The sequence below is a fragment of the Leptodactylus fuscus genome, chromosome 4 (genome assembly GCF_031893055.1).
Source record: "Leptodactylus fuscus isolate aLepFus1 chromosome 4, aLepFus1.hap2, whole genome shotgun sequence".
Taxonomy (NCBI): Eukaryota; Metazoa; Chordata; class Amphibia; order Anura; family Leptodactylidae; genus Leptodactylus; species Leptodactylus fuscus.
The window spans coordinates 123,540,515-123,553,138 of NC_134268.1; the positions used below are offsets into that span (position 1 = coordinate 123,540,515).

The window sequence follows — 12,624 nt, forward strand, 5'->3', positions numbered from 1 at the left end:
ACCATCCCTACAGTCAAGCATGGTGGTGGCAGCATCATGCTGTGGGGCTGCTTCTCAGCCAAGGGGCCTGACCATCTGGTCCGCATCCATGGGAAGATGGATAGCACGGCCTACCTGGAGATTTTGGCCAAGAACCTCCGCTCCTCCATCAAGGATCTTAAGATGGGTCGTCATTTCATCTTCCAACAAGACAACGACCCAAAGCACACAGCCAAGAAAAACAAGGCCTGGTTCAAGAGGGAAAAAATCAAGGTGTTGCAGTGGCCTAGTCAGTCTCCTGACCTTAACCCAATTGAAAACTTGTGGAAGGAGCTCAAGATTAAAGTCCACATGAGACACCCAAAGAACCTAGATAACTTGGAGAAGATCTGCATGGAGGAGTGGGCCAAGATAACTCTAGAGACCTGTGCCGGCCTGATCAGGTCTTATAAAAGACGATTATTAGCTGTAATTGCAAACAAGGGTTATTCCACAAAATATTAAACCTAGGGGTTGAATAATAATTGACCCACACTTTTATGTTTAGAATTTATTAAAATTTAACTGAGCAACATAACTTTTTGGTTTGTAAGATTTATGCATCTGTTAATAAATCCTGCTCTTGTTTGAAGTCTCTAACTTATTTGCATCTTATCAAACCTGCTAAATCTGCAGGGGGTTGAATACTACTTGTAGGCACTGTATATGTAGCAGTGACATGAATGAGATCCTTCCACCACTTTCAACTCTTTGCAACTTTCAGTAGGTGCCACCCCCCTAGTTATGTTAGAAGAGCTTAATAGTGCTGAAACTGTCAGATGGTTGGTTCCAGGCTATCTGCTCCTTCAAAGGACCCCAAGACAATTGAGAAACCTAATTGGCATATCAAGAACTGAATACAACAGCACTTATTTCTCAGGAATGGTGGGAGCTAGAGAAAAAAAAATCTCTAATGGTGGAATGGTGGGAGCTAGAGAAAAAAATCTCTAATGGTGGGAGCTAGAGAAAAAAAATCTCTTAACTGTGCTGGAATCAGTGGAGAAGAACCTACTAAAGGATGCAAAGTTCAATAATTTTTCAAACAACTTAGTCTCACTTAATTTAGCATGTGATTCTAGATCAAAGTGTAATGCACTATTTAAAAATGTTCCTGCTTTCAGTTTGGATAACCTCTTGGACAGAAAGTTTCTGTCACTAGATGTCACTAGCTAATTTGTAGTTCACTTTCTATTAGTAGGGAAAGCTAGTCCATAGATTTAAAAAATAAAAAATAGAAAGATGGCTTCATAGTTAATGGAAAATGAGGATCTATCTTTACATAGTGAATGGGAAGTGGCCGCTTTTCCTCACAAACAGCTTTCTCTTTACCCTGGACTGAACATTTAGCACATTGCATGGATTATAATATAACATCTACTTTGGCTGTTTGTGTTATTTCTGATGTGATGTTAGTCTGACAGCAGACTAACAGTTTGCTCTTTGCCTGTGGCAAGGATTAGCTGCATCATACCTGCATATATTTGTCCTATACAGTTAGGTCCAAAAACACTTTGACAGTAATGCATATTTTGGCAATTTTTAGTGGCTTAACAAAACATATCCAATCAATATGCGTTTAAAGTACAGACTCTAAGATGAAGGAACAGAAACTAGGCTCTCCTGGGTAAGAAGGGAGCGATCAGGATAAGTTGTGTTCTTTCTTCCCAAATCTTTGCCAGGGTTCTTGGTACTAGCAGGTATACTAGCATATAGAAGTTTAGAATCTGGAAGTTGGCTGTTGTGGCAGGAGGCAAATAGGTCCATGCAAGGAAGACCCCACCTGTCCACTAGGCACGGAAGATGTACAGTTAGGGCCAGAAATATTTGGACAGTGACACAATTTTCGCGAGTTGGGCTCTGCATGCCATCACATTGGTTTTGAAATGAAACCTCTACAACAGAATTCAAGTGCAGATTGTAACGTTTAATTTGAAGGGTTGAACAAAAATATCTGATAGAAAATGTAGGAATTGTACACATTTCTTTACAAACACTCCACATTTTAGGAGCTCAAAAGTAATTGGACAAATAAACATAACCCAAACAAAATATTTTTATTTTCAATATTTTGTTGCGAATCCTTTGGAGGAAATCACTGCCTTAAGTCTGGAACCCATGGACATCACCAAACGCTGGGTTTCCTCCTTCTTAATGCTTTGCCAGGCCTTTACAGCCGCAGCCTTCAGGTCTTGCTTGTTTGTGGGTCTTTCCGCCTTAAGTCTGGATTTGAGCAAGTGAAATGCATGTTCAATTGGGTTAAGATCTGGTGATTGACTTGGCCATTGCAGAATGTTCCACTTTTTTGCACTCATGAACTCCTGGGTAGCTTTGGCTGTATGCTTGGGGTCATTGTCCATCTGTACTATGAAGCGCCGTCCGATCAACTTGGCAGCATTTGGCTGAATCTGGGCTGAAAGTATATCCTGGTACACTTCAGAATTCATCCGGCTACTCTTGTCTGCTGTTATGTCATCAATAAACACAAGTGACCCAGTGCCATTGAAAGCCAGGCTTGCCCATGCCATCACGTTGCCTCCACCATGTTTTACAGAGGATGTGGGGTGCCTTGGATCATGTGCCGTTCCCTTTCTTCTCCAAACTTTTTTCTTCCCATCATTCTGGTACAGGTTGATCTTTGTCTCATCTGTCCATAGAATACTTTTCCAGAACTAAGCTGGCTTCTTGAGGTGTTTTTCAGCAAATTTAACTCTGGCCTGTCTATTTTTGGAATTGATGAGCGGTTTGCATCTAGATGTGAACCCTTTGTATTTACTTTCATGGAGTCTTCTCTTTACTGTTGACTTAGAGACAGATACACCTACTTCACTGAGAGTGTTCTGGACTTCAGTTGATATTGTGAACGGGTTCTTCTTGACCAAAGAAAGTATGCGGCGATCATCCACCACTGTTGTCATCCGTGGACGCCCAGGCCTTTTTGAGTTCCCAAGCTCACCAGTCAATTCCTTTTTTCTTAGAATGTACCCGACTGTTGATTTTGCTACTCCAAGCATGTCTGCTATCTCTCTGATGGATTTTTTTCTTTTTTTTCAGCCTCAGGATGTTCTGCTTCACCTCAATTGAGAGTTCCTTTGACCGCATGTTGTCTGGTCACAGCAACAGCTTCCAAATGCAAAACCACACACCTGGAATCAACCCCAGACCTTTTAACTACTTCATTGATTACAGGTTTACGAGGGAGACGCCTTCAGAGTTAATTGCAGCCCTTAGAGTCCATTGTCCAATTACTTTTGGTCCCTTGAAAAAGAGGAGGCTATGCATTACAGAGCTATGATTCCTAAACCCTTTCTCCGATTTGGATGTGGAAACTCTCATATTGCAGCTGGGAGTGTGCACTTTCAGCCCATATTATATATATATAATTGTATTTCTGAACATGTTTTAGTAAACAGCTAAAATAGCAAAACTTGTGTCACTGTCCAAATATTTCTGGCCCTAACTGTAAGTGCATATTCTTTATTCTCCCTCCTTCAGGGTCCGCCTGCTGAGAAAGTAAGCTATCACAATGTCACTTCCTTTTAGATTGACAGCAGTTAGATAGGCTACATTCTATTCCACTCAGTCGAATATCCTGGAGGACACTTTGGATATAAATGAATGGTGTCGTTGTCGGAGTAGAACTTCCTTTAATAATCTTGTAGATTTGAGGAAGCATTAGCCATAGCCTGGTTCCATACGCCTTGTCCCCAGGCTGTGGGATTGCCAACCACGACGGCTGGTGTCTGTAAAGAGTATTGTGAAGGGGGAGAAGATACCAAAGAACACCTCTCAAGGCTTCTCCTGTCCATTGATCAGAAAAGAGTGTCCCTCATAGCCTAGGGAACATTTACCTTCTTGTCTAATGACATATGCCGTATTAACAAGAAGGGTCCCCTTAAAAAAAAAAAAAAGAAAAAAAAAAAAAAAAAAAAAGAAAGAAAATGGAAAAGGACCTATTGGGCTACAGGCAACATCAATGTGCATGCAAGGCTCAGATACATCCATCACAGGAGAAAAAAAAACCCAACTACAATGCTTCCACAGACAACAACAACCACTTTATTTTCCAAATTTGAATTTTGCACCAAAATTAGTGTGCCTCTGGAAGCACACTGCTGCAAGCTCTTCCCCCCTTCACACACATGATGGCGGCAATATTCAGCTGCTGATCAATACTTCAGGAGAAGGGGCCCCCAAGCCCCAGGGAACCCCTCCAAAGCCTACATACAAATCTTAGGATCCCCCCCCCCAAAGGGAAGAAAAGCCTAGGGCAGCCACAATCTGCAGACTTAAGCCACAGGAGCAGGTAAGGCCCACACTGAGTCCAGGGTGCCTGCTCCCTGTACATCCCTCCTAGGTTGCTAGGGAAAAAGCAGGCTGTACAAAGACTCCTTCCACAAGGACAACTTCCATTCCTGAAGAGACCGGAAACAACTGGAGAAATGATGGAGGAAGAACCTTTTAAAGATTTCCAGTTGTTTCCTGTTCCTGGGGGCGTAGAAATCCTCCAACAGGTGTCATTGAGAAGGTGTGGAGGAAATCCCTTTAACTAGCAGCCTCGCCCCGACTTCTGTGTGAGAGGCTGGATACATATATGAGTGTTACAAGTAGAGGAAAGAAGCCTGAGAAGTGGAGTAAGGATTTTTTTTTTTATTCTAAAATTATATTCCCCTGTATTATTCTTTTATGAAAATTGGTTTTGTAATTGGAGGCATGATTTAACTACAGCCCAACTCCCATCTAAGTTTTCCTTTAAGTTCATGCTGCTGTTTTTAACTTCTGCAGGTTTTAGGCTGGGTTTGTAAATGGTGCAAATTGTTGCAGACTTTTGGTGGCAAATTCTCCATGCTTTTTACGTAATGTCTAAAATGTTTGATGTAGATTACACCAGATTACACCATTGCATTGTGAACATTCCTTGCTGTGTCTGAACATAGCCTTATACTACAGATTACTTTTCCTTTGTTTTTGTAGCTTAAAATAACTGTCAGGACCTGAGTACTTTGCAAAAATGTGTGTGTGTTTTCTGTTACAGTTAGGCTGGGTGATTTGAGCCAGTGTTCTGTGGCTCTCTGGTTGTTTTCTTACCATTGAGCTATTCATTTGGATGTTAAGCATCTGCCTTAAGTGTACACTTGAGGTTTCTTTGATACAAGCTTCAGGTGTTTGACATACTCATCAACCTATCAAATTGTTCTGGGGTCTGTATAAGGCAGAGGGCTGGCTTCAGTCTTCTCTAGTTTTCATTGTTACCAACCTGAATTCTTGGCCCAGTTAGGAGGAGTTACTTGTGGAAGTTGCACAGTCTCAGGTTTATTTTGCTCCTGTCCTGTGTTTTCCCTTTCCTTGCTATTCCTCTCCTGCTTTGTGTTCATGTTGTGCTGCGTGTTTGTTTTCCAGCACGTCCCGCCCTAGTTGTTTCTGTTTGCAGCTGCACCTGTTCTTCACTAGGGGTAACCGCCTTTAGTATCCCCATTCCCTAGCCTCTTTCAGCTCTCTCCCTACCTATCCATTAGGTCTTTGTGTTTAGAGAGCTAGAAGTTGTCAGGGCTAGGCTTAGCTTGGGAACAGCTGACCAACACCTTCAGGCAGGGCTTCGTCAGCTGTTGTAGCTCCAGGGAGAGTTACCTACCCCATTCCCACAGAGGTGCACGCTGCATTCGGTTGCTTGGGCATAGAGACAATTGTGACAATAACTGACATTATAAAACAATTGTTGACCACCACAACAAATCAAATTTTTTATTACATGATGAGAAATGATAATATCTGAAAACTTCATAGCAACAGTAGAAAAACCTAAAGGGACACCATAAAAAAAAAAAAAAAAAAAAAGCAGCACCCCTTTGATGCAATACAGTGCCTCTTGTGAGAAATTGTACAGCTTCTTACTCTCTCGAAGTCTGGAGATTACTTTTTTTGTGAGAAAACAAAGGCAAGCAAGGATTATATTTTATCTTGTAAAAAAAAAAAATTGGCACATAAAATACACAGAGTATACTCTTTATGGCTAAATTGTACTTGTCTTACTATGACCTGCTGTTTGAATTTGCAACTTACCTTTAATTTGATGCAGTTAAGAATTTGCTACATTAAAACAATTTTATTCAATATGTGGTCAGTTTTCAATTTAATTTTTCTCTTTATCCACACCAGACATATCCTAGCATATATTCACTAGCTATAGAAAATTAAACGGTCAACATTGTGTACAATAAAGCAGGATATAATAAATTAGGGCCATTTATAATTTGCATTTTTTTGTACTGAGAGTCAAAACAAAAAACCCATAAAAACTCTAACAGTAATAATAGATAAAATTAAAGGCATAGCAACATATCACCACATTAGGGGTCCTACCCTTTCCAAAGACACAATCTTAAAAGATAGTATAGAACTAAACACAGATTTATGATCAGTCAGACCAATCCTCCAGCCCTTTTCCACAGCCCAAGAAGAAACTTTCCAAGGAATTTTGTTACCAATACCCGTCTGTTACTGAAACAGGACCATACTAATCATAAGGAAACATGTTAAGGATTTGTTGATGCAATTGTTGAAATCATAACCACATGTGGATAATAAATGGTGAGAACGTACAAATGATAGGTAGCACTTTTTTTCAATCCACTCCTGGTTTTGGTTTCAACAAATGAATAAAAAAAATAAAATAAAATAAAAAACACAAGAACAAACTGAACGTGGACCTCTAAGTAAAGTTTACATAAAGTAACAAATTTCTTGTTATCAAAAATCACAGCATAACTTTTCAGAATGGCATGAAGTACCTTCATAGTTTTACACTATGTGGTAGGGAAATTCTTATTTGGCACAACATGCCAAATACTAAGGGGGAATTATGGATACAAATACAGAAAATACAAAAAAATAGACAAATATAACCCGGAAAAAAACTAGTTTTATGTTAAAGAAAATGTTAACTAAACAAAATCATTTTGAAAAAACATTTGTTTGCTCTCCAGAATACCAGTTGAGCTCATTCAGTAATGGCTCCATTCTTGCTCAGTCCTTTTGCAAATACTTCAAGATCCAGCTCTAAAAGGGAGGAAAGAAAAATGATGAGTAAAACGTAGTGTAAATGTGGCTTTTTAATAAAGTCAGACTGGCAAATGCCTTAAATTAAGGCAGACCTGATATCATACTGTACTGCTGTATTTAAAGGGGTTGGCCACTTTCAGACCAATATTGACAAACAAATGTACAATAAAAAGATATACAATTTTCCAATATAATTTCTGTATCAATTCCTCATGGTTTTCTAGATTTCGGCTTGCTGTCATGCATTCTGTTACTTCTAGAGGATAAAACTCTGACCATGGGGCAGACGCGGGTTCACCGATCAGACCGCCGGCATCTCAGGGGTTAACACCCGCGATCGGACCCAGTTCCAACCGCGGGTGTTACAGGGCATGGTGCGCACACAGTTTCTGGCTGGTTATAGAGCATAGAGCAGCCTGCAAAAGAAAATCACTGCAGACAAGGTTCCTGGCTGTCAAGTCAATGTGACGTCGGCCCTGGAGCTTACTCCAGGCGCCAGCGATCACTGGCAAGATGGCGGCACCAGAGGGGTTAATGCCTCCAAATGGTGTGGGCACCGACTGGAGGCATTAGCAATGGTTGTCTACTGTGTAAGACAGTAGACACCCGATGGCTACGGACGTCCGCGATAGTTAAAGATCCAGCATGCGCCATCCAGCATGCACCATATCAATCCGTGTCAAAGGCCAGGAAGGAATAAATCTCCTTTGTTAAATACAGATGATCAGAACCTTTTACTTTATGTTGTGCATTTCCAAGCATATCCATTTTATTTTAGAGTGTGGTGTTTCTCATGCATTTGTGAAGTAGAAAAAAGAAGTAGAGCGAATAAAACAAAGAAAAAAAATAGAAACAAAAAAAAAAAATTAGCAAGAAAGCAACCTGCAACTTCAGTGAGAGTGAGACACTGGTGTGCCAATAATTGGAGGAGTCCAAAATGGTTTTCCAGAACTTTTAAAATGAATACATCATAAAATCCTGAGAGCAGCTGTTGATAATAATTTTGTTGTGCGCCTACATGGAGTGTCTTTATATACTTTGATTTATATTTTGACTCTTACTGCTCATGTTTTCTTTTTTCTTATCTAAGGGTGCATTCACACTGAGTATACGCTGACTGATTCTGAACGTTAAAACACGTTTAGAATCAGCGCGTACAAAGCAGATCCCATTCATTTCAATGGGAGTCGGCATACGCGCGCTCCCCATTGAAATGAATGGTCTGTATCACATTGAAACCAATAGGGAAAAAAGCAGCCCATTCATTTCAATGGGGAGCACACGTATGCCGACTCCCATTGAAATGAATGGGATCTTCTTTGTATGCGCTGATTCTGAACTTGTTTTAACGTTCAGAATCAGTCAGCGTATACTCAGTGTGAATGCACCCTTATGTTGTAAAATCTGGTTTTATATCAATAGAAATCAAATTTGAAAAAAATAAAATGAATACATCATCAATTTAAGATCCATAAAGTCAAGGTTAGATTGGGGTGTCTACAGCTCACCAGTGGAATTGTTTCTAGGGGCCCACCGCCAGGATCAGTATTTTATTTAAAAAAAAAAGAAAAAAGAAAAAAAAGCTGTGCAGTGGGCTACTCCCCATCCACTGCACCAGCTTCTGACATCTGATGGCTGCAACAACAACACATTTGTATGGGGTTTGGTGTCAGACCTTCAAAGATTGCATCCTGACGGATATGTCATCAATATGAAAAGTATTTGGGGACAGAAAATCCTTTTTTGTTCGTTCTAAAAGGTTAAAAAAAAAAAAAACCTTTTAAAACACATACTGGGGGTGTGGCTTGGCATGCACACGAGCGGATGTTTCCTCTAAGAGCACCGCTTCAGTGCTCAGTGCCTAATTATGGGCAAAACACGTAGCAGTCGACATCTGAGGCACCCCTCCACCTCCTTACCCACGGAGGGCCCCATATCTACTTTCTTCACCCCACTGGGAGATCGTCGTGGGCCGGCTGTAGAAGAGGCCTGCGGGGAGCGGCGGGAGTAGCCTCTCTCTTCTTCGCATGTGCAATTGGGAGATAAGCACTGCAATGCTTCGGCTTCCCTGCCTGACCTGAGGCAGATGGATCCATTCGTCTCCTCTGCAACCTCTATGGACACTCTAACCTGCTCACAGTTAAATACTACAGCAGCAGCAGCTGCATTAACCCATGTCCCTGCACTGACCCCTACTCAGCCCTTGGATACTGCTCAATGGAGATCAGCGGCGGCAGGGGCGCCGCGGCTCTCCATTATCACATCTTAGGCTGGAAGGCAAACAAGGCAGTAGGCAGTCCCCAGTATGGGCCCTGACTGGGGCATCAGCCCACCCTCCAAAAGATCACTGTTTCATTATCCGGGGTGTCAGATTTGTCTTCAGATGAAGACCTGGTACCCCTGGTTAACTGCAGGAAATCTAAGAGGCCCAGTGCGTCCCCTGTGGCTCTCCATGCTGAGCCATCTCCGTTTGTATCTCTTCTCCTGCCACTGGAGGAAGCTGTGCTCACTCTGCAGAAACATCCGGAACTACAGGCCATCCTCACCCTGAGTAGAAGGAACATGGACAGTCTTGTAATTGATCTGAAGTGCGCATGGCGCCAGGACCTGCAAGTAGTGAAGCATGATATCTCTAAACTGCAGTAACAGGTGACGGCTCTCGAGAGATTCCAGGACTCCGCTACTACCTTTCTTGATACCCGGCACCAGAAGTCCACAGTTCACACCTCTCAGGTTCGTCACCTCACGATATACAAAATTGTAACCGGCGCAATAACATATGTATCCACGGTCTCCTGGAATCCATCCAAATGGCTGACCTCATACCTACTCTCAACAGCATTTTCAACTCGCTTCTGGGCTTCCCTCTGGAGTCTCACATAGTGCATGCAGACCCCACAGTGCTAATCCCTCCAAGCCTCGTGCTGTGATATGCAGAATTCATTTTTATGCTGTTAAGGAGGAGATCATGTTCAAAGGTCAGGGACAGTAAATCAGTGGACTTTGAGGGCTCTCTACTATCTATCTTCCCGGATCTCTCCACGTACCCTCCACCAACGGGCGGCCCTAAAGCCTCTCCTGTCTCTTCTCCAAGATTGCCTACCGCTGTGGCTTCCCATTCTTCCTTCAAGTTCGCCAGTGGAATTGGCTGCTCACCCAGATGACCTCCCGAACTTTCTCCACTCCTTGGGTCTCCCCCCCCCCCCCCCTCCAGCTCCCAGATTGGATTTCCTTGCTGGCAGACCCTAACTGCTCTGGGCCATTTGTTTGTAGTGGGATTCCGCAGATAATTGTGATCAGGGGTGAACCTGCCCCTTTCGCCGCCCGAGGCGAACAACAGAAAGCCGCCCCCCCACCCCTGGAAAGAGGGGGTGTGGCGGAGGGGTGGGGTTAAGCGAAAGGGGCAGGGCTTAGTGGCGTTCGCAGGCAGAGAGCAGGCACAGAGAAGACCTGCTCTCTGCCTGAGCAGCGCTGCTCCAGTGGCCTCCCCAATCCACCGCTCGGTGCTAAGCCAGTCCAGGACAGCTTTTCCTGGATTGGCTTAGGTAAGCAAAAATGCCGCCCTCCCTGGGGCCCTGGCATAGCACCACCTGAAGCGGTCGCTTCGGGTCGCCTCATGGGAGGTGCAGCGCTGATTGTGATCACACTCGCAAAAGCTGCAACACAGGCATAGGCCTGCTCTGGACCGGGAACCCCCCTGCGTCAACTGTTCTCCAGCTGTTGATCGCCTCCAGTTGGACTTTGTGAGTTCACTTCATGCTGTGTTTATTCGTTGTGTTTTTGCATGCCCATAGTCGTAAGTTTTCAGTTCTTGTCATGTCCCGACATTGTGATTGTTTGTGTCACTATCTTTTCATTTGTTGGAGCTGGAGCAGCTCTGTTCTGTTTTTTTTTTTTCTCTGTTCTTCACCCCCCCCCCCCCTTTTTTTTTTGTTACTATCCTCTAGCTCACGGTTTGCCTTCCTAGTTACCACATAGTTTGGGCCCTGCAGTGCGGGGCTGCTTGGAGACTTGCGCTCCCATCCTTTAGTTCCCCTTTAGGGTATTCAATTGCGCAATTGGAAGAGGAGTTGGTGGACGACGAGGCCACCGACCCCACATGGACAGGGGTGATGTTTAGGGGCTAAAGCAGTCTAGATGTGGAGGGAAGCTAAATCAACAAAAAAGCTGGGTAAAGGGGGCCACACGGTGGCTCAGTGGTTAGCACTGCAGCCTTGCAGCGCTGGAGTCCTGGTGTTCAAATCCCGCCAAGGGCATAAAACCATCTCCCCGTGTTTGCAAGGATTTCCAACCCATATTCCAAAGACATACTGATAGGGAAAAATGTACATTGTGAGCCCTATGTGGGGCTTACAATCTACATTTAAAAAAAAAAAAAAAAAGCTGGGTAAAAGCAGAGGCATAAACTGGGGTGATGTTTAGGGGTGAAAGCAGTGTAGATGTGGAGGGAAGCTAAGCAGCAAAAACAGTGGGTAGAGGCAAAGGCTTGCACAACTCTACCCTGTTGGAAGACTTATTCCTAGGTCTGGGACACGTTAATGGCCCCCCTGGCCAAATTACCGCCACTCAGGGGCCTACTGTCACCAGGAGGGACACGTTAATGTCCCCCCTTGGCCAAATTACCGTCACTGAGGGGCCTAGTGTCACCTACACTTATTTTCTCATAAGTTTTTCGGCAATACACAACTCCGGTCAAGTTCCCTTGGGATCTCAGAGGATGTGGCCTCAGTGCTGAAAAACACATACGAGTTCCCTTGGCAATGTGCTGTAAGAGAACCCTGGAGCTGTATTAAGTTAGCATAGCATCCAGCATGGTCAAATGCAGCGAAACAATTTGTACCACTTCCAGAGATGGTAACTTCAGTGCTGCAGTTTGCAATGGACGGTGTAACGGGATTAGCTGAGGGATCGTTGTCTTAACCACTTTTTGGCACAAAATGAAAGTCCAAAGCCAAGTATGGTGCAAGGATATAATGCAAGGACACCTACACATCTGTCTCTGACACATTGGGGAGATCACCCTCATCCACCCTTTTGACCTGCACCATCATGCGCCTCTTCCTAGCTACTCCACGTCTCCCAGGCTTTTCAAGTACAGCACAACCCACCCACATGCCCAAGCCTTTAATAGCCTCATCTCAAAACTGCTGGCCCTCTAGATGTTGGCGTTTATGCTTCTGGATACCCAGGCCTTCCGTCACCAGATAGCAGCTGGGGCACCTCCCTATGCTGGGCCTAGCCGTTACTACGTCTCTTGGTGTGCTGTCCCTGCCTTGCACCTGCATGTGTCCCATAACATCAGTCGGGCCCAGAGCTCCGTGCTTTGCTGCAAGTTCGACTTGACCACCGACACATGGACAAGCGCCTGTGGTCAGGGGTGCTGCTTATCTTTAATGACAGGCAGGGTGAATGTAGTGAAGTCTGGGCCCGGGGTGCAAACTGGGGTGGCCTATCTCCTCTCCCAGCCCAAAATTCATGGCAGGAGTTCACTGAAAGCCTACTACGCTGCAACCTCCACCCCAGCTACAAGCTGGAAATGGTGTAACACTG

General features: G+C 43.9%; 1 protein-coding gene across 2 annotated transcripts in view; it reads right to left on the bottom strand.

The window, feature by feature from the left end:
• Positions 1-5,747: 5,747 nt before the first annotated feature.
• Positions 5,748-12,624, bottom strand: part of LOC142200567 (uncharacterized) — a 123,539-nt gene continuing 116,662 nt past the window's right edge. For both annotated transcript variants that reach the window (XM_075271010.1, XM_075271011.1), the window contains one exon: positions 5,748-7,071. In XM_075271010.1, the coding sequence (XP_075127111.1) occupies positions 7,013-7,071 (59 nt within the window). In that variant the 3' untranslated portion in view covers positions 5,748-7,012. The remainder of the gene's footprint in view (positions 7,072-12,624) is intronic.